Source organism: Lissotriton vulgaris, chromosome 3_2 (assembly GCF_964263255.1).
Source record: "Lissotriton vulgaris chromosome 3_2, aLisVul1.2, whole genome shotgun sequence".
Classification (NCBI taxonomy): domain Eukaryota; kingdom Metazoa; phylum Chordata; class Amphibia; order Caudata; family Salamandridae; genus Lissotriton; species Lissotriton vulgaris.
Window position 1 is genome coordinate 177,312,068 of NC_141690.1, and position 22,025 is coordinate 177,334,092.

The following is a 22,025-nucleotide window of genomic DNA, read 5'->3' on the forward strand; positions in this document are numbered from 1 at the left end:
GAGGTGTCACATTATAGAGCGAAGGTGTTTCCACTCATCACCCAAGTATTTTGGCGTAGTTCCAGATTTACCATTACTGGTAGACCAGGGAATGCATAAAAGTGCTATGCCTCCCCAGGGGAAACATAACCAGTCAAAATATGTTTATTTCTCCTCATTTGTCCCTCTGTCTACATGTGCTGCATTCTACACCACACGTAGAAAGAGAAATATACCTCTGAGAACAGATTTCCTGCAGGAAGGTGTCCCATCCTGCACAAAAACAATCCTGCCTACAACGTTATTTTTCTTTAACTTCACTTCACAGGATGTGAATGGAACCCGTTTGTGGGTCCATCGGTACCAATTGGAGTGACATCATGCGGCAGATTGGCCCAAACCATCAATGTGGCAAATTTCACATGGTGGTGGACAGATGCTGAGTGATAGACCCTCTTTGGAGGATTGGATAATTTAATACAATTTGGTACCAAAAATTGTGCGAATTGGCCCAAACCACCAGTATAGCATATTTCGTATGGCTGGGAGTAAGTAAGTAAGTAAATTTCATTGTATAAGTTAGTTAAAACCTTTAAAAAAAATCTCTTGACAGCGGGCAATTACATCGTTAATGGAATCCAACAATAAAAAAGAGCTGTGGGGCAGTTTATGTTAACTACCCAACGTTTTCTGTTCAGCTGGCTTATGCCGTGCTGCTACGGAGTATCTATTAGTCTGATCTGCTTTGGGCCATCCTTAATCTCCCCTTAAGACAATCTTATAAGGAACCTGTGACATATATACATGAGTATATTGGTGCCTTTGGTTTCCATACATTTTAAAAATAACAAGCATATGACTGGGAGTGGAAATTGATTAATATACTTTTATTGGAGATTGTGATCATTTGACTGAACGTGCCCTGAAGATGTCCATTTTTATGGATGAAACGCGTTGGCTGCCATCTCTGTAACGTTTGATGTGTTTAACAAAGAAAATATAGCAAAGAATTGACAATACTCGGGACTTAAAATAGGACCTTTTCCTTCATTATGATATTGATTGTGGTGCACCTCTACTTTGGATTATTATATGTCTTTGACTCAAAGGTTGCATCTTGGAAGTAGGTGCTTGTAGTGAGTGCATGCACATGAGAATGGAATTGTTGACACAAATGTGTATTGGAACACGGGATAGGTGCGGTTCTCCATGGTCTGCTGCAGGGCTTTTTTGGTGTACTAAAACGTAGGCACCCTTGCTTTGTTGGTGCAAGTGAGCCTGCACGGCCGCTATGCAGCACATTGTGTGCCACCACAGGCAGAGAGCATGACTGTGCTGCATCATGTCCTCTCCCTTTCACGCAGCACAACGCATCAAGGTAACATCCTGCTTTGAGTTGCATGAAAACGTAATAAATATGCTCCTAAATTTGTAAACACATCTGAAAAATAATTCAATAGGCACTTCAGCGGATGCCTCAGGAACATTATCAGAGAGAGTCATAACGTTTTAATGGCCTCTTGGTGCAGCTTTTGTTTAGCAGCGTTTGAGCAAGCAATAAAAAGTTATAATTACATTGACAGAACACCCAGCTCTGTTGCTATTTGCTTCTCAGTTGATCAATGAAGACAATCAAATAAATAACATCTATGCATCCGCTAAACTTACTTTCCTACCATTGGCTAGTACAGCAGGCTTCAAGGATTCTGCTACAGACAGGTTTACAAGTCAGTTGTTTGTCTTGCATGGACTTTGTCTCCAGTCGCCTTCAAGACTCGGACAGTGAAGGCATTATATCAGTTCTCATTCAGTTCCCTTTTAGTAAAGCCCAGGGCCTGCCCTTGCGTCACAGCCTCTAGTATCCTCCTTATGGCTGGGCTAGTGGAGAGACTCCTCATCTGGTCCTACCCATTCTTGTGTGGTCAGCAAGTCTTGCTGATGCCACACCAATCTGTGAAACACTAGCAAAGGGTGGATTCATATCAGAAAAGCGCGGGAACAGTGACCTCTCTTCCAGCATCGGTCTGAGCAATAGTATTTCTGAGGCCAAATTCACATTCGAGACAGTGAGACCCAAACATTACCAATGTACATGGCGGGCGACACAGTGTTCAGTTCTACACGTATGTACTAGCGCTGTCACAGGCTCATAATATGAAGCTGACATTGACAGCAGAGCACTACTCTACATGTTGGCATTGAAGATCATGGTGTCTCTGTTACTGTTCAGGCAGTCAATCACTGGAGGGGAGGTGCCCAAAAGTTCTGACGAAGCAGCCAACACTACATAATTACAATATGTTATGTTATGGTAAGGGATTTATAAAAGTGCCTGATAACTCCAAGGAGTGTCTCCGCGCTAGAGATGTAGCACCATAATCGGTTGACAGGTAAAGTCAGGTTCAACTACGGGGCCAGGAAATCCTATGTTCTTTGTCTAAATAGCCAGGTCTTGAGATTTTTCTGGAAACTCACGTCTGATGGTTTAAGTCTCAGGTCGAATGGCATCGAATCCCAGAGTTTGGCTGCCAGGACTCCAAAAGAACTGCCCCCCAGGCGCATTCTGTTTACTGGAGGGATCACAGTCAGGGCCGCCCCACAAGACCTGAGATGTCTGAAGGGAGTGTACGCTCATATCAGAGGACGCAGATAACTTGGGCCCCTCTGATTTAGTATCCCATGCGTAAAACTAATGTTATTCAGAAAGACCCGGGCTTATGGTGGGCTGTTTTGGAGTTTTTAGTAGCTGCCGGGCCGCTGTATTGTTACTCTTTAAAGAATGCCCAACTTGCAAGAGCTTGTATTGCAGTTTTATTGCTAAGTTCGTTAGGACCCCTAGAATCTTCCTTAACAGCTTTAGCACTCCAAAGCAGGCGCCAGCCGTGGCCTTGATCTGATTATCAAAGATAGCAGCGCATCAAAGATGATGCCCAGATTTTTATCTTTAGGTTTAGGAATCAGAGTCGGGCCCAGTTCACAAGGCCACCACTCGGAAGACCAAATTGTGGGCTATTTTCAGATCACCAGGACCTCTGTCTTGTTTGTATTAAATTATAGACAACTGGCAGTGTTTCATGCCGCGAGGTCCACTAGACAGGACTTGAAATTTGCTGCGGCACTACCGTCAATCTTGTGCCAGTGTGGTGATCAGCTGAGTGTCGTCAGCATAGGGCACAATCCTCATGCCATGGCATTCGATTACATCTGCCAAGAGATGGAGATACAGTTTAAAAAGGGGATGGTATCTGAGGTGTGTGGCTTCTGGGGCACCTGGAATGAGAGGTTGTGCAAAAAATCTGCAAGCCATTCAAATTCTCATCCTCCATGCCCTGTGACCACAGCCATTTCAAAAGCAGGCCATGCGATACTGTGTCAAATGCAGCACTTACGTTGCCTGACTAGTTCAGCAGTTTTACCTTTTCTCAGCCATCATGCATAGCATCTCGGAGGTTAGTAGGAGGGCGGATTCCTTCCTGTACAGTGGCCTTGTAGGCTTATCGCTGTGTTTATGTCACTATCAGAATCGCTGTGTTTATGTCACTATCAGAATTACCCCACTTATGGGGCCGCAATAAAAAGATTTGAACATAAAACCTGATTGTGTCTCATAAAGGAGTTTGTTCTCATCAATAAAATTCATTAGTGGAAGATTGACATGCTTTTTAGCAATTTTTGCAAAGAATGGAGCATAGAGATTAGTCGGAAGTTCTCCGCCTTAGAAGGATCCAGTGAGGGTTTCTTAAGAAGAGTAACGACCATAGCATGTTTCCACTCAACTGGAAGTTGCCCTGCTTCAAAGGATAATTCAAGCAGTGTACATAATGTAGGGACGAAGGCTGTAAACCCTTGCTCCAAAATTACCAGAGACGCCGGGTCTGGTGGGGAGCCAGATTTAATTTTGGCAGCAAGCATGTTCCCTATGCAAAAAGAACCTTCTAGTGAGGGATGGAGTGTGTTTCTTGAACGAGAGAAGCTATAATTCATAGCACTTTCTGGAAAAGAGGCATAGCAGGACAATATTTTATTTAAAAAGAAGTGAGCAATCTGATTGCAGCTACTGATGGTTGGAGCTCTAACCGCCAACACAGCGTCTAATGACATGAGGGATTTAACTATTCTAAAAGTGTCCCAAGGGGAGTTTTTGGCCATGTCTATCTTTTGCGTAAAAAAATTGTGTCCGAGATAGTCTGATCTGCCTATGGTATTCCTTAAGCCCATGTAAGTAGATGTCTTTGTCTAAGATGTGATAGTTCTTACTCCATTTGCGTTCTAGGCACTTGCATCCCTTTTTTGTCTGCAGAAGGTCCTCCATAATCCAATCAGCAGAAGGTCTAGAGCAAGAGATGTTCTGCGTTTTCCAAGAGGCTATAGAATCTAGATCCTCCTCAATCCAGGCAAAAACTAGCTGGTTGTCATCCTGGGGACAAGTGTCTAGGCATGGCGGTCTGCAGCTCAAGGCAGACGTAAGGGCCTCTCAGGAGATCATGGGCAGTTTGTGAGTTTTAATAGAGTGGCCATGTAATGGTTTTGGCAAAGGGCAGGTTTCAAGGATCTGAAAAGGAATAAAAGAGTGATCTGACCAGGCAATGGAACCAGGGAAGCTACTTTAACTTCGGCCAAGTTGGCAAAGATGGGGTCAAGCATATGCCCCTGGATGTGAGTGGGCTCCTGCACTAGCTGTTGGAAATGAAGCGCCCTTAAGTCCTCCATGAGGCTTGTGGCTGTATGGGAGGTCAGATCATCAAAGTGAAGGTTAAAATCCCCTATCATTAGGAGATTTGAATGTTGCAGAACAGAGTCCGGGGATAATGTCTAATAAGACCGTGGTAAAAGGGGTGGCAGGCCCAGGGGGTTGATAAATCAAGAAACCATTGAGAGATCAGCGGCCCATCAGCAACAGTCAATAGAAAGCTACTTCAGATCCACTTATCTGTGCTTCGGATAAAGTACAGTCCAAGTATTGTTTATACACCACCGCCAAACCGCCAGACGGCCACCCCTCCCCTTCGGTCTATCCAGTCTTGTGATTGCATAACATATGTGAATAGTCTCTAAGATGTCCGGAGCAGACTGAGCATGGAGCAAGGTTTCCACCAGGAAAAGCGCTGTTGGCTGCTGGGCAGATATAAAATCGGCAATTTAAATGTTATGCTTGGGAAGGGATCATCAATTTAATAGAAAGCATTGGGAGATCTCTGGGCTGCTACAGGTGTTCCTGCACTCCTGCCTCGCTGAAAGCCTCGGGGAAAATTCAAAGGAGCACCCGAAGGATGCAGCCTGTCCGGTGCCCACATTTACAGAGTGGCTGTAGTTCGCTTACATTCAAGGAGCGTAGTTTGGCTGATGCGTAGTGCACAATGTCTGAACTACGACTGACAGAGGGCCTTACCCTTGGCGCCATCCAGGCGTGGACGAGTGCAGACAGGCTTGCCTTTGGCATGTCTTCAGAGCGCCAGAGGGGCACTCACTGTGCGCGTCCACTACACGGTCACGCAAGCCTGCTGCTTTTATAGACTGCAAGACTAGAGTGTGTGAGGCCTAAAAATGGCAGACCTGCTCTTACTGACGGGAACTGTCAAGGTTCAAAATGAGCAGCCGAACTAAGAAGTGTGTCGAAGTACGGACACAATGGTAAACACAGCCTTATTCCCCCAGGTAGGGCAGCCTCAGATTAAACCATAAAACACATTTCAATTTCAATTTTCTAAGTAAACAATCAGACCAACTTAAAAGAATCCAATCGTAAAAACCCCTAGAAGGATTAGTTACTTACCTGTAATCCTAGTTCTCTTCCAGGGGTATCCTCATCAAAGTCACAAGCATTAGAATATTCCTGCCCATGCGCAGGACCCCGGAAACACTATATTATATGTGCCCCACATATATATAACTATATATATATATATATATATATATATATATATATAGATGTATATATATATATATATATGTATATAAAAGCAAAAGCAGCCTACTAAACACCAGAGCTGAATCATGCTGTAAAGAATTTCCACCATACATGAAAAAACATGCATTCGAAACATGAGATACAACAATAAAGTTTGTTTTATAACTGTTTTAATGCTCAGAAAGCAGTAGAAATTCTTATAAAACACTGAAAGCATAGGAAGCTCCCAGGCTGCATTGAAAATCCCCAGTCTAAAAAGACTGAAAAGCTAACCTGCAGCTGAATGCAATAAACTGACACCGTGCATTAAAGGCACCCATGACCCCCAGCTTCCCATCATGCCTCAGGGGTGATAGTTAGGTCAATTGTTCTTTGCGGAGACTGAAAAAACCATGAAACAATAGGTTAACAATATCTCCAAGTTAAAATAGTCCTTTGTCCGGGGAAATGCGAGGGTTGCTTATGACTTTGATGAGGATACCACTGGAAGAGAACTAGGATTACAGGTAAGTAACTAATCCTTCTCTTCCAGGGGATCCTCATCAATAGTCATAAGCATTAGAATAGAATAGCGAGCCTCACCTCATCTCCCTGCGGGCAAAGGATCAATAAAACAGTATATCATTCATAAGCCTAGACAAAATTAGCTCGAACAGGCCGCAGGATACCCAAATAGATTCCTCGAAGAGGCCTGCCCTACTTGAGTATCAGTCCTGGAATCAGATTCTAGGAAGTAATGCCTTGTAAAGGTATGAACTGATCTCCAGGTTGCAGCCTTGCAAATCTCTGACATCGGGACATCATGTAGGAAAGCTACTGTGGCCGCGTTCCCCCTAGTAGAGTGTGCCTTAGGTGTAAACAGTAAGGGCTTGCCCGCTAGCTGATAAGCCAATTTGATTCAGGAGAAGATCCATCTGGAGATGGATCGTTTGGCAGCTGGAAAACCCGTTCTCATGGAACTATAATTGACAAAAAGCTGATCCGTCTTCCTAATACTCTTAGTATTTTCCAAATAAAATTTAAGTACTTTTTTGAGATCTAAAGAATGCAGCGACCGCTCAGCCGGGGTCGCAGGGTTTGGTAAAAAGGATGGAAGAGAAATAGACTGATTAATATGAAAATCAGACACAACCTTTGGTAGAAAGGATGGATGAGTCCTTAATACTACTCTATTGTGGTGGAAAACAGTGTAAGGCTCTTTTGTACACAAAGCTTGGATTTCGCTTACTCTGCGCGCTGATGTGATAGCAACTAAGACAGTGGCCTTCCAAGATAAATGTTGTAACGTTGCTTTGTGGATGGGCTCAAAAGGAGCTCCCATCAACTTGGATAATACCAGGTTCAACTCACAGGGAGGAGAAGGATTTTGAACAGGGGGGTAGACTTTCTTTACCCCCTGAAGGAAGTCCTTGACCACTTGCATCTGGAAGAAAGACTTTTAGTTTGGCGATTTCCTATACGCCACAATGGCTGACAAGTGCACTCTAATGGAAGCATACTTCAAACCAGATGTTGATAAGGAAAGAAGATATGGAAGAATAACATCCTCCTGCCCTTTAATAAGGTCAAGATGATGTTCCCTACACCAAATATAGAACCTCTTCCACTTGAACGCATATGACGCTCTTGTGGAGGGCCTCTTAGCTTCCTTTAAAAATGTGCATACAATCAGGAGGTAAATTCAGATGTCCATGCTGCAGGACTTCAGGAGCCATGCCGTCAAGTTCAGAGAGGGGAGGTTGGGATGTAGAATCCTTCCGCTCATCTTGCTCAACAGGTCCGGCCTGCAAGGTAGACGTCTGTGTGGACACACAGACAGATGAAGAAGATCCAGGTACCACCACTGCCGTGGCCAATCCGGAGCTATTAGGATCATCTCCATGTCCGATCTGAGGAGCTTGGAAACCACCTTCGGAATCAGAGACAGGGGAGGAAATGCGTATGCAAATGTCCCTGACAATCCATCAAGAGTGCATTCCCCTGCGTCCCTGGGCGGTGGAATCTGGGCGCGAAGGCGTGGCATTTTCTGTTTTCGTCATCTGCGAACAAGTCTATAGTTGGACGACCCCAGCAATGAAAAAGTTCTGCCACTACCTCGTCGTTGAGCACCCAGTCTGGTTGATCTTCGAAGTGCCTGCTGAGTGCGTCTGCCTTGATGTTTAGCTCGCCTGGAAGGTGCACTGCTACCAGCGAGAGGTTCCGAGCGAGAAGCCAGTGCCAGATCCCCTGGGACTCCAGAGAGAGAGGGCATGATTGTGTGCCGCCTTGTTTGTTCAGGTAAAACATGGTGGTCGTATTGTCTGTCTGCACCAAGACCGAGTTGGCTTTGATTGCAGGGAGAAAGGCTTTGAGAGCGAGATGCACCGTTGATGCGGTAGGTCTGTTCTTGAGCCGACCACCGACCTTGTATTTGAAGGCACCCCATGTGTGCCCCCAACCTTGAAGAGAATCGTCTGTCACTATTGACTGAGTCGGGAGAGGTTGGTGAAAAGGAACTCCCACCAACAGATTTTGAGGTAGAGTCCACCACTTAATGGAAATCGTTGCTGCCTGGGAAAGATTGATCCGGTCTTCCCAGCCTCCTGTCGATTGGTCCCACTGGTCCTCCAGAGACTGTTGCAAAGGACACATCCTCAGCCTGGCGTGTGGTATGGGAAAGATGCAGGACGCCATGGAACCCAGCAGGGAGGATACCTGACGGACTGTTGGACTTCGGGTCTCGAGCAGAATCCTGCACTTCTGCTGCATCGAAAAAAGTCTCTCCTCCGAATGAAACGCTCTTCCCAAACTTGTGTCCAGAACGGAGCCTAGGTAGTGGATGGACTGGGTTGGCTGTTGAACTGACTTTTCCATGTTGACATGGAGGCCGAGATTGTGCAATTGTTGCAGGCGAAGGCGGAAGTCACTCTCTACTTGAAGAGGAGATGGACTTTTTTTGAGCCAGTCGTCTAGGTACGGATGAACGAAGAGCCCTTTTTTGTGAAGAAAAGCTGACACCACTGCCATGCATTTGGTGAAGACTCGCAGTGCTGATTTGAGCCCGAAGGGTAGCACCTTGTACTGGTAGTGTTTGTTGCCGACCACAAACCTCAGATACTTGCAATGATGCAGTGCAATTGGAATATGAAAGTATGCATTTTGCAGATCCACCGAACACATCCAATCGCCTTCCTGCAGATGTGGACATATTTGGTGAAGAGCCAACATGCGGAACTTCTCTTTGACTATGACCTTGTTTAGAAGACGAAGGTCTAGGATGGGACGGAACTTGTTCTCCTGATCCTTCTTAGGGACAAGAAAATATCTGGAGTAGACTCCCTTTCCTCTTTGCGAGGGAGATACTTCTTCTATAGCTTGTTTTTGAAGAAGAACCTTCACCTCTCTTCGGAGAAGATCTAACTGGTGAGGAGGAGATTTCTTTGGAGAAATGTTCTTTGGGGGCGCACTGAAACAAAGCGTGTATCCATTGTGCAGTATATTCAGCACCCAACAATCTTTTGTGATGCTGCACCACTCTGCCAGATGTTGTGAAGCACTTCCTCCCACTGGAGTGGACAACGGCACCAGAGGAAGCCACTGCTCATGACTTCCCCCCTCTCGTTGATGTAGAGGATTTCTGTTGTTGACCTCCTCTACCTGGGTTGGATTTTCCCCTTTGAAACTGGGTCTTGCCCTGATTCTTGTTTTGGGACCACTGAGGGGTTTAACCCTTTCGATGCTGATGACGAGCTGGGCTCGTCATGGTGCACAGTGGTCGTGTGCTGATGACGAGCCCAGCTCGTCATAAAACAATGTAAAATAGCAATTTCCAGCACAGGAGGGGAATTGCCTTAGCAGCGAAGGTGTTAAACTCTCTGTTGAGCCCCTCTGCTCTTGTTGGTCTTAAAACGGCGCTTGAACTCCTTTTTCTTTTCCAAAATGACTGCTTTGACTGTTTCTTGCTCGGCTTTCATTCTACTCATCTCTTCGTCAGTGTGTTCACCGAAGAGAGAGGAACCAGAAAAAGGAAGGTTTAAGATGCGTTGTTGTGCATCGGGCTTGAGGCCTGTCAGGCGTAACCAAGACGACCTTCTGGCGCAAATTCCATGGGCATAGGAATGCGCCGCAAGGGCTGCGTCGTCCGCAGCCGTGCTAATCATCTGGTTCGCCACCAGACAGCCTTCTCTCATTGTCTCTTCAAAGTCCTTCTGGTCTTCTTTCGGCAGTTTGGACTTCAAACGCTCCATGGAGTCCCATAAGGCTCTATCATATCTACCCAACAGAGCAGCTGCACTGGAGACCTTCAGTGTAGAAGAGGCAGAGTTGCAGACCTTACGACCCCACGAGTCCTGTGATCTGCTGTCCTTATCTGGAGGGACTGAGGAGGTAGCAGTGACCGAGTGTGTTTTTCGTGCTACTGCTATGATCACTGAGTCTGCAGGAGGGTCAGTCTTGACAAAGACCGGGTCAGAGGTAGCTGGCTTGTACTTTTTCTGGATGAGAGCCGGCACCGCTTTAATGGTCACTGGAGCCAGGAATATGTCTTTGACATGGTTTATTATCCCTGGAACCAATGGCAGCAAAGGACGTGAAGCACACTTCTGGTGAATTGTCTCAAAAATCACTGTCGTAGTGATTTGTGGAATAGACAGTTCAATGTTGAGCATCTGAGCTCCTCTTTGCAGGACATCATGGAAAGTGTTGATGTCATCAACCGGTGAGACCCTAGAGATAGGGCTATCCGAAAGTGTGGGAGAATAATCCCTCTTGGAAGATCTGGTAGAGGAGGTAGAAGAAGTCGATGGCATCCTCCTACTCCTGTGATGAGCACTGTGCCTCCTATCGCATGATCTTCCTGAACGTTCCTCCCTTCTGGGGGAACGAGATCTAGTAGGCCTCCTCCCAGACGATCTTTCAGCTTGCACTCTGTGCCTGGGAGGGCTTTGTCTGTTCACTTCTTCAACTAGTCTCTGAAGCAGAGACCTGTGTGTAGGACTGGCGTAATCTTGCATCCGCCTCGTAGCCCCTGAATCTCGCCAATGATCCAATGGCAGATTCCATCTAGGGGACAACCTCACATCTGCAGAAGAACGGTCTCGCAAAGGTGACTTGCGTGCAGGGCTTCTAGACTTTGAGGCAGCTCGCCCAGACGAATGCGCGGATGAGTGGCAGGAGGCTGATTCCGTAACTAGAATCACCGATTCCCCTCTGGATCTTCTTGAAGCGGAGTTACTCGACGTCGACCCAGCTCGCTCATTATGCCTTGACGTCGGGTGTTCTGACGTCGAATGTCTCGCCGGCGAGCAATGCACGGATCGGCGATGTCTCAACATTGAACGGCGATGTGAAGCCGACGAAGGAGCCCTAGACGCCGAATGCCACTGGGGAGATGGCGGAGCAGTCAATCTCGATGTCGAGTGTCTACGTGACGACGGCTGAGGGGTATTTGTCACCCTCAACGCCGAAAGCCTACGAGACATCGACGGAGATGTCCTCCTCGACGCCGATCGACGTCTGGTTGTCGACGGCAGAGGATTTTGGACTCTCTGCGACGGCAGAGCTGAGCCTCTCCTCGACGCCGAACGTCTTGATTTCTTTGGAGAAATGTTCTTTGGGGGCGCACGGAAACAAAGCGTGTTTCCATTGTGCAGTATATTCAGCACCCAACAATCTTTTGTGATGCTGCACCACTCTGCCAGATGTTGTGAAGCACTTCCTCCCACTGGAGTGGACAACGGCGCCAGAGGAAGCCACTGCTCATGACTTCCCCCCTCTCGTTGATGTAGAGGATTTCTGTTGTTGACCTCCTCTACCTCGGTTGGATTTTCCCCTTTGAAACTGGGTCTTGCCCTGATTCTTGTTTTGGGACCACTGAGGGGTTTAAACTCTCTGTTGAGCCCCTCTGCTCTTGTTGGTCTTAAAACGGCGCTTGAACTCCTTTTTCTTTTCCAAAATGACTGCTTTGACTGTTTCTTGCTCGGCTTTCATTCTACTCATCTCTTCGTCAGTGTGTTCACCGAAGAGAGAGGAACCAGAAAAAGGAAGGTTTAAGATGCGTTGTTGTGCATCGGGCTTGAGGCCTGTCAGGCGTAACCAAGACGACCTTCTGGTGCAAATTCCATGGGCATAGGAATGCGCCGCAAGGGCTGCGTCTTCCGCAGCCGTGCTAATCATCTGGTTCGCCACCAGACAGCCTTCTCTCATTGTCTCTTCAAAGTCCTTCTGGTCTTCTTTCGGCAGTTTGGACTTGAAACGCTCCATGGAGTCCCATAAGGCTCTATCATATCTACCCAACAGAGCAGCTGCACTGGAGACCTTCAGTGTAGAAGAGGCAGAGTTGCAGACCTTACGACCCCACGAGTCCTGTGATCTGCTGTCCTTATCTGGAGGGACTGAGGAGGTAGCAGTGACCGAGTGTGTTTTTCACCAGGTTGACGACGGTGGAGGGGCACACTTCTCGACGCCGATCGTCGCCTGGTTGACGATGGCGGAAGTGTGATGGTCCTCGACGCCGATCTTCGCCGGGTTGACGACGGCGGAGGGGTCTTGGTCCTCGACACCGATCGTCGCCAAGTTGACGATGACGGAGGGTCTTGAATTCTAGACGTCGACGACGTACCTGAATCTCTTCTTCTCGACAGCGAGCCCGCCGTCGAAGGTCGTTTTTTAGATAAATGACCCACCAGTAGCTCTTTCCTCAGCGCTGAGCCCGACGCTGAAGCTGAAGGGTGTGAAGACTTGTCCTTTGAAGGTGTTCTAGCCCTCTTGAAGCCCTTCTTTACCGGAGACCTTCCTCTGGATGACCTTTGGGCTAGGCCATAGATGCGAATCCTCTCCCTGTCCTTCAGAGTTGTTCCTGTCAGGGTTTTGCAGTGAGGACAGGCCTTTGGGTCATGTTCTTCAGGCAGACAAAGAATACAGACCTCATGGCTGTCTGTCTTGGCCTTCTTGTTGCCACAAGAAGGGCAGTTGTCAAAAAGGGAAGGCATTTCAAAGTAGAAAATACCCACCAAACTGTCAAAAAAAGACAGATTCTTACTTGACAAGGTGTAAAATGTTAAAGTAAGACAAAAAACTGTGAAAAGTAAAGTAAATTTATGTCAGAAAAACAGAAAAGAGTGGAGCTGTGTTGTCGGGATCCTTCCTGAAGGAGCCAGAAAGAACAACTGACCTAACTTTCACCCCTGAGGCATGGTGGGAAGCTGGGGGTCTTGGGTGCCTTAAAGGCACGGTATCAGTTTATTGCATTCAGCTGCAGGTTAGCTTTTCAGTCTTTTTAGACTGGGGATTTGCAATGCAGCCTGGGAGCTTCCTATGCTTTCAGTGTTTTATAAGAATTTCTACTGCTTTCTGAGCATTAATCAGGTCTAAATCAGTTGAGAGAAGGGCGTCGGCCCCGTGGTTTACTCCCCAGTTGAGGACGCTACGGCAGGATTGTAAGAAGGCTGAGAGAGCTTGGAGGCGGGTCTACGACCCGACAGAAAGACTGAAATTTTGAGCGGTAACCAAAACCTACCATAAGCTGATCTGGGAAGAAAAAAGACCTATCTAGAGCGCCGAATTGATGAGGCTGAGAACACCTGCAAAGAGATTTTTAAAGTGGTTCAGGATTTCACATCTCCTGCCATGTGTACCCCTACTCATACACACTCAGAACCCTGGATAAAACAACTAGCCGTCTTCTTTGTCAATAAAATTACAACCATTCAGGCCTCCCTTTCCTATTCTTGCCCACAGTTGGATCTGAGTCCTTTACCCTTTTCATCCTCTCCGGAGGGTCAGGGCCCTTTTCTTTATGAATTTCCCCCTATGTGCCTCAACACATCTTTGGATCTTCTGTCAGGCTTGAAATCTGGCTCGCCGCTGGACCTGTGCCCGGCTAAATGCCTGGGAAAAGTGGCACCAGCTCTAAATGCTTTGCTGAACTCTCTTCTGAACTCCTCCCTGTCCACAGGTGTGGTTCCGCAGGCATGGAAGCGCACCATGATTCTACCACTGCTCAAAAAACCTGCCCTAGATCCCCTCATTCATGCAAACTACAGGCCAATCTCCCTCCTCCCTGCATTGGCGAAAGTGACCGAGAGACACGTGCATAGGTCGATTTCCAGTTTCATTGAGGGAAACAACCTTTTGCACGCATCACAATCTGGTTTCCGTGCTAATTTTAGCACGGAAACGGCCCTACTCGAGGTCACTGACGCCATCAGGGAGGTGCTCGACTCTGGGGGAAAGGCCATGTTAGTCATGCTTGATTTGTCGGCGGCGTTCGACACCGTTCCCCACGAGGGCCTCCTTTTAAGACTATGGGAATGTGGCCTTCGTGGAACGGTGTGGAACTGGTTCAAATCCTTTCTGGCCGGCCGCCGGCAAACGATCTGGGCACCCCCTTACTCCGCTGATATGGCACCGCTAGAGGTGGGGGTCCCACAGCGTTCCATTCTTAGCCCCGTGCTCTTTAACATCTTTATGGCCCCTCTGGCGGTGGTTGCGGAGTCCTTCGGCGCCCAGATCATATCCTATGCCGATGATACCCAGCTCCTGTTCACATGTGACAGGGGCGGGATGTTTTTATGGCACACAGATCAGGGAATGTCTAGGTGCGGTTTTTGAGTGGTTCAGGCGTCACGGCCTGAAGTGCAACTCAGACAAGTCTGAGCTGCTCTTCTTTGGATGTGCTCCCGAGCCAAACTGGAAATCCTGGTGGCCACAGGATATGTTTCCTCCTGACAGTGTGTCCTTCAAGGATAAGAACCTTGGAGTGATAGTGGACAGTGATCTATCCTTTGGGCCCCATATCTCGTGCCTTTCGGGGAAGTGCTTCGGCATTCTGCGGATGCTGAGAAAGTTCCTTCCTTTGGTGTCACTTCACCATAGGAAAATAATTGTTCAGGCCTTGATTGGATCACGACTGGACTACGCAAACGTCCTTTTTTTGGGTCTACCGAAGTATCTTCTGACCCGTTTGCAAGTAGTACAGAACTCGGCAGCCCGAGCCATCTACGGACTCCCGAGAAGAGCAGGTGCCACTGTATTACTTAACACCTTGCATTGGCTACCTACTCCTAAGAGGATCCTCTTCAAAAGCCTGACACTGGCTTTCAAAGCTCTACATGGCGTAGGCCCCAAGTATATTGGGAAACGCCTTTTTTTTACCAACCCAGCAGGGCCCTGAGGTCAACTTGTCTGTCCAAAATGACGGTTCCTGCCATTAGGCGTGCTAGAATGGGAGGCCGGTCGTTCCGCTACCTGGCCCCGCTGGCTTGGAACGAACTACCACAGTCCCTACCAGCCTTCTTGCTTTTAGGAAGGGCTTGAAAACATGGCTTTTTACTAAATAGTTTTTCTCAGTTTTTTTTATCCTCTTTTAGTCTCCGTTTAAGCTGTTATGTTGCCCTTCTACCTGCAGATATTCTTCGCCAAAGCGCCGGGATGCATGGAGTAGCCGAGCGCTATAGAAGAAATAATTAACATAACATAACATAACATTAAAACAGTTCTAAAACAAACTTTATTGTTGTTTCTCATGTTTATAATGCATGTTTTTTCATGTATGGTGGAAATTCTTTACAGCTCTGGTGTTTAGTAGGCTGCTATTGCCTATTTATTTATATCTATCTATCTATCTATCTATCTATCTATCTATCTATATATATATATATATATATATATATATATATATATATATATATATATATATCCCAAGAGCCGCTTAGGAAAGTCAGATGCAGCGTGATGTCTCCAGCATGCAAACGATAAGCAGACACGAGCCCAAGTTGAGTGCAGAAAGTAGCATTTATTCTTTTCAGTCGGCCATAACGCGTTTCACCACTGGTGGTGGCTTGATCACATATATATATATATATAGTTATATATAGTTATATATATGTGGGGCACTTGTAATATAGTGTTTCCGGGGTCCCTCGCATGGGCGGGAATATTCTAATGCTCATGACTATTGATGAGGATCCCCTGGAAGAGAGCTGACTTTGTCCTAGATAGTAGTACTGCACGGTCATGCCAACCTGCTGCATTTATAGACTGCAGGAGTAGAGCGTGTGGGCCTAAAAATGGCGGACCCGCTCTTACTGACAGGAACCGTCAATGTTAGAAATGAGCAGCGCAAACTAAAACGTGTGCAGAAGTATGGACACACACAGTGGTAAACCCAGTCTTATTCCCCCAGGTAAAACAGCCTCGGATTAAATAATTCAGTTCAGCAGCATAAAACAAATTTCAAATTACATGTTTTTTATCAGTAAATAATCAGACCAAGGTAAAAGAATCTAATCATAAAAAAACACCAGAACTGACTTTGTCCTGAACAGTAGCTCTGCACCACGAAGACACACCAGTACATAAAACGACAGACTACATTATCATTGCAACAGAATGCCATAAACAAATATGCACAAACATTTCTGTAACACTGTACCGCCTTCAGGAACATGCTTCCGTAATGCGAAGGTAAACAGATGTTTGCAACAAAAACATATGAGGATTAAAATATATTTTCTTACCGTCATTCATGTGCCCCCATCCAGCAATCTCACACGTGTGCCCGGGTGGAAAATAAACTCCCTCTTCTGGTAAACAGATCGTCTGAACAAACTGCGTCTTCTTGGCGCAGCTTTTGTTCTTTTTCAGTTTAATCAACGCTATAATGTTGTGTAAATAAAAAGGTTAAAGATTTGGTAATGATGCATAATCATAAATACATTTTTTGTAGATAACAATTATTAAAGAAACATAACCTTAAATCAATTTTGAGCGTGCCTCTTTAATTTACCACCAATCACCATTATGAATGGGATGCATTAGCCTTTTTTAGGTCTCGGCTTCACGCAGCTTTAGCTGCCTTATGGCAAGACCTATTGTTTCCAGTGCATACACATACACTAAGAGAGGTTTTAGGTCAGCCCCTTGCTTATGGTTTGATGGCTTTGTTCTCTATCCCAGGTGCATGCTTCTAATTGTATTGCTTTCTTCCCTATTCTTGTGTTTATGGGGACCAGGAGCATCTTGGTCTCCCAGGTTCTGACTGGATGAGCTGAATCCTTCCAGTGCTAATTTGATGGAAACATTTTTTTATTTAGTATTCGGCACTTCATGGAAGTGCACGTGTTTCCTTACTCTCTTCCCTTCTTGGTTCTGTAACTTTGGTGCGAGCTCCCTTTTTACTCCCACCCCGTTCCACTTCACGTGTTATATATTTTTTTTGTTGCAATTTTATGGGGGACCGGCAGCAGCAAGTGGCTACCAGCTAGCTTGTTTCCTTTGTTAGGCAGTCTTGCCCTTGGTTTTCCTTGCAATTACTTTTAATTTACAGTTCTAACTTAGCTGTCCACCATATTAGAATGGTGATTTAAACAAAATGACTACCATGCGTTCTTACGCATACGTACACGATTGAGAGGTTGCATGTGTGTGCATCAGCGGCCATCTTGGTGGGCGTTATTAAAATCTACTGCAAAATTAACTGACATGAATACACAAGATTCTCTGTGAATTGAAGTGCCCTAGGACTCTTTAACCACATGGCGGCTGCCATGATTTTTGCTGTGTGCTGGATATTGCCATTTTGCTGTTTCCATGACGAGCTCAGCTCGTCATCAGCACACGACACCCGTGGGTGATGACGAGCTGAGCTCGTCATCAGCGGCGAAAGGGTTAAATGGGCTACAGCAAAGCTGTAATTTGTTTGTGTCAAAGTGTATTTGAAATGAAAAGATTTTGATTAGTTACAGTAAAAAAAAAATTACTTTTCCTTGGTAAATTATTATTGCACTCACCAATATCATTTTCAGTCTGACTAAATATAGAGAAGTGGTCATATAGGATATATTTGTCGATTTCAAAAGTCTGTGTTACATCCGTTGATTTGTTGAAGTAATGTTGTCCTAGTACCACTCTGACTGTCGATTTCTTTGGACTGCAAAGCAAACAACAGATTTAAAAAATAAAACAAGCAATAAAAAATAGAATTCCATGATTAGTTTTCTTAACGGCTGTTATTTTACAAACCAAGCTTAAAAAACATTTGTTTTTGAGGAGACAACTAAGAACTGAACTAAATGTCTACATACTTTTATACCTCCTTTCTCCCAGATATCCAGCTTCAGTCTGTGGTGGTGCTTTAAGCATAAAGGTAGCCAATTTTCATCCATACAATTTACATTTTCCAAGTCTTGGAGTCAGAAAGGCTAGATTTTATTAAAGACACAGAGGCGAGTATTATGCTATTTTTTCTTTTTCTTTATTAACAGCAGCCAAGCAAGAGAAAAAGTACAGGAAACTAGAAAACCTGGTAAAGAACTAAAAACAGTATGGGTCGTTGAGAAACCTAATAATTATCTTGATCGACGGCAACAATTCTTCTTTTCTTGTAATGAATTAACTAAGATGCGGCATGGAAAGAAACAACAACACTGAACAAAAGGTAATCAGCAAAGTCAAAAAATCTGCAAAGCAGTCCAAAAGGAGGTGAAGAACCCTCTTCCGAATAGAAGGAAAAGATCCACGGAATAGTCCAGCAGGGTCCAAAGCAGAAGAGAATCCAGCAGGATTAAATAGAATCAACAGTACCAGAGGATGACGCTGGAACTGTGGAAAAACAGACCAGAGAGGGTTAATGAAACAGTGGTGGGATAATACTCGCCTCCGTTTCTTTAGTAAAATCTAGACTTTCTTACACCAAGGCAAGGAAAATCTCATTTTTATTACAAGACTGGAGGGTCATATTATGCTTGTTCACAGCATTGCAATAACAGAATCAGATACATTGGTAATTGATTTACAGTAAAAGGTTCTGAAAGTATCAATGTTCGACCAATTTGCAGAAATGAGAATGTCGTTCAAAATTCCATCTGCCCAAAAAGCCCTAGAGGCCATAGCCCCTCTGTCTTAATACCAAAGGAATCAGTATTAACACCAGCCCAGGACATAATCCATATTTAGTATTGTTGTATATCAGACCCTTCCCTCTGAAGCAGTTCAAGAAATCCTTCGATGTTTAATCTCTTTGATTCCCGATTATGTATGGCTGAAGATCAGATATCTGAATATCCTACCCCAGGCGCTTCTTCCCTGCAGTAATATGCCCACTCCCCTAGATCCCCTAGATCTCACGCCTGCTTATTAATGTATATGATGTATATGTTGTGAAGCACTCTTATACCCTTTGGTCTAGCCAGCACTATACAAACCTTCTAAAATAAATTTCACCGAGCTGGCTAAAGTGGTAGAAGAGGCAGGTTTCTGGGGTTTCTGTAAAGAAATAAGTAATTGAGAAGAAGACGACGATCTCAGCGCTGCAGTTCATGGAACGTACAATTTTAAACAATCTCCCACACATAACTTTGGTTGAGAAGGGACAAATGGATACTGAATTCTTGTTAAATTGGTTTTGGTACGATTGTGAGCTTGAAAGTAAACACCAAGAGGTGAATAGTGAAAAGAAGACACATCAAGGGCTTTTGAAGCGGAAATACGTTTCAAGGAAATTAAACATAAAAGAATTGTCAATTTTGCTGACAACTGTTTGAGAGAAAGAATCACATTATCTTTCAATGAAATACACATTTCCAACACCAAATTAACATTTCACACTGTATTATATTTAGGAACAAGAGGATTAACAAATCTTACTCCCTTCAATTGACAAAAAACTAAGGAGTTTTCCCCAATGGGTCTGCCATCCACTCCGAGATGCCCATCCGTAAGTATTAATTGTGCAATAGGCTTTCCCTTGAGAAGCCAAAGAGGCAAAAAAATTAACTACCAAAGTTACATCTGTTGAAATGGGATCTGAATTTCTATCCACACACCAGCTATACCGGGCTAACCAAGCTGACTTTTGCAGTGTCAAGGGCCCAGGCTTGTTGAATGAGGTGGATATCATCCTCTGAAATTCCTGGGGTTCTCCAGAAATACCCAAAATCCTCCCGGCGATGAGGAAGTGAACACTCTAGAATCATGTTGTGCCAAACTACCTGAGGACTGAGGAGCAGATCGGGAAAGTGAGGAATTCAGACTGGGAAATTTGACGCCAGCTCTAATTGATTTGGATACCAAGGTTGACCCTGCCAAAAGGGAGTGATTAGAACCAAAGATGAAAGTTGTCTGTGGGCCTGAGCTAGGACTCGCACAATCAGCAGAAAAGAGGGAAAGGCATAGAGAATAGATTGTGGCCAAGTTTGGAGAAACGTATTTGTGGCCAGAGCACAAGGATCTGGTCTCTAATTGAAAAAAAAGGAAGTTGGGTAATCAGTTGAGAGGCAAAAAGGTTGAGTAACATGTTGTCAAAGATGGAAGAAAGCCAATTGAAATCTAAAGATGCGCTGCAAATCACTTGAGTCCAGAAGGTGTCTGGAATACCAATCTGCTAAGACATTCAAATTTCCTGAAAGGTAAACCGCTCTGATTGAGAGATTCCAGACAGAACTCCTAAAGATGTTTGGCGAGATCTGCAAAGGGTTTTGATCTTGTACCCTGAGGTGATTTATATATCTGACTGCTGACAGATTGTCCATCTGTATGAGAATGGTGCATTTTGCCTTGTCTTTTGTAAAGGATTGGATGGCAAAGTAAACTGCAAGCATCTCTAAACTGTTGATATGCAAGAGGGACTCCAGAAAAGACCATGTACCTCCAGTCGAGAACTGACCTCATCTTGCGCCCCAAAATGCCCGACTTTCATCGGACTCTACGACTATATCTGGGGTGGCAGCTAATATTGTTCTCCCGCTCCAGGCGTCTAAGTGAGTCAGCCACCAAAGGACTTCATCTCGAGATTCTGCATCCAGGGAAATGGGGTCTGAATGGGATAGGCCTCTGCGGAGATGTAAAATTTTCAGTATTTGAAGGGCATGAAAATGAAATTGGCCAAGAAAGACTGCTTGAATCAAAGAAGACAGAAGACCCACAATACGGGCCATAGATCTGAGAGAAAAATGAAGAAAGTTAAGGAATTCCACATCTCCTTTTCATGAGAGTCACCATGCAATGATGTCGTTAGAGTATAGATGAAGAGGTATCTTTGAGGAGCCCTAGCAATTCCAGACGTTGAGAAGGAGTTAGAGCAGATTTCTGGATATTGATAAGGAAATCTAGTCAAAGTAAAAGGTCTTAGAAAAGATGTAAATGAGATAGAAGAGCACTTTTGTCCTGGGTCACAATCAGAAAATCATCAAGATGCACAATTAATCTGATCCCTTGGGCTCTAAGTAAGGCTACGACCGGTTTGAGAATCTTGGTGAAACACCAAGGAGCTGATGATAGGCCGACAGGAAAAGATTTGAAGTGGGAGAAGGAAGTGCGCCATTGAAATCAGAACTATTTCCTGTGGGAGGAATGAACCAGAATTGGAAGGAAACCATGTTGAAGTTCCAGTCTGACCAGCCAGTCATCCTGGAGCAATATGTCCCTGAGGTGGAGATTGGTCTTTATCTTGAAGTGATGATAAACCACGAAGTTGTTGAAAACTTTTAAGTTTATGACAAGATGGAATTTGGGCTTCTTTTTCTGTACCAAAAAGATGGTACTGAGGAAACTCTATATGTTTGATAACCTGTTTTGAAAGAATATATTGGATTTTGTCCTGGAACAGAAGGAATTGATCCTGGGAAAAATGAAGAGTATGGTGAAATTGCAACTGTACTAGGTGCTGGTAAAGCTCTATAGAATACCCTTGAGCCATTTGTATTATCTTGGTATCTGTGGTGAGAGAAAGGCAAGCACTCAGACAAACAGCTAATCTGCCTCCTATGGGTCAACCCATTTTTTCTGGTCCTTTCCAAATTTAGTAAAAAAACAATAGCATACTTCAATGACCAGAGTAGCCATAATGTTATTGGGAAGTGAAGGATGGGGACATTCTGATTAATTTGTTCCTATAAGATTTATTAAGAGCATGGCGAAGATAAAATTAAACATATTCAGTCACATGCTCTGAAGGGAACCACTCTATGGAATTGGGGTCATGGAATAAGGGAGGGATCAAACATAGGTGCCCCAAAATAGTCAACTAATTTGTTAGACACTGGGTGAGAATCAGCTCCATTATTAGGAGAAATATTATGCCTTTTCTCCAGAAACCCATATTTAAAAGGATCTGAAGATCCGTAAAACTTGTGTGTCATTCAAGACATCATCATTAGTGTAA

At 44.9% G+C, this 22,025-nt stretch overlaps 1 protein-coding gene across 2 annotated transcripts in view; it reads right to left on the reverse strand.

The window, feature by feature from the left end:
* Positions 1 to 22,025, reverse strand: part of HGFAC (HGF activator) — a 724,616-nt gene that overhangs the window by 93,869 nt on the left and 608,722 nt on the right. For both annotated transcript variants that reach the window (XM_086964147.1, XM_086964148.1), the window contains exons 11-12: positions 17,656 to 17,795; positions 16,384 to 16,521 (exon numbers count right to left, since the gene is read on the reverse strand). In XM_086964147.1, the coding sequence (XP_086820273.1) occupies positions 16,384 to 16,521; positions 17,656 to 17,795 (278 nt within the window). The remainder of the gene's footprint in view (positions 1 to 16,383; positions 16,522 to 17,655; positions 17,796 to 22,025) is intronic.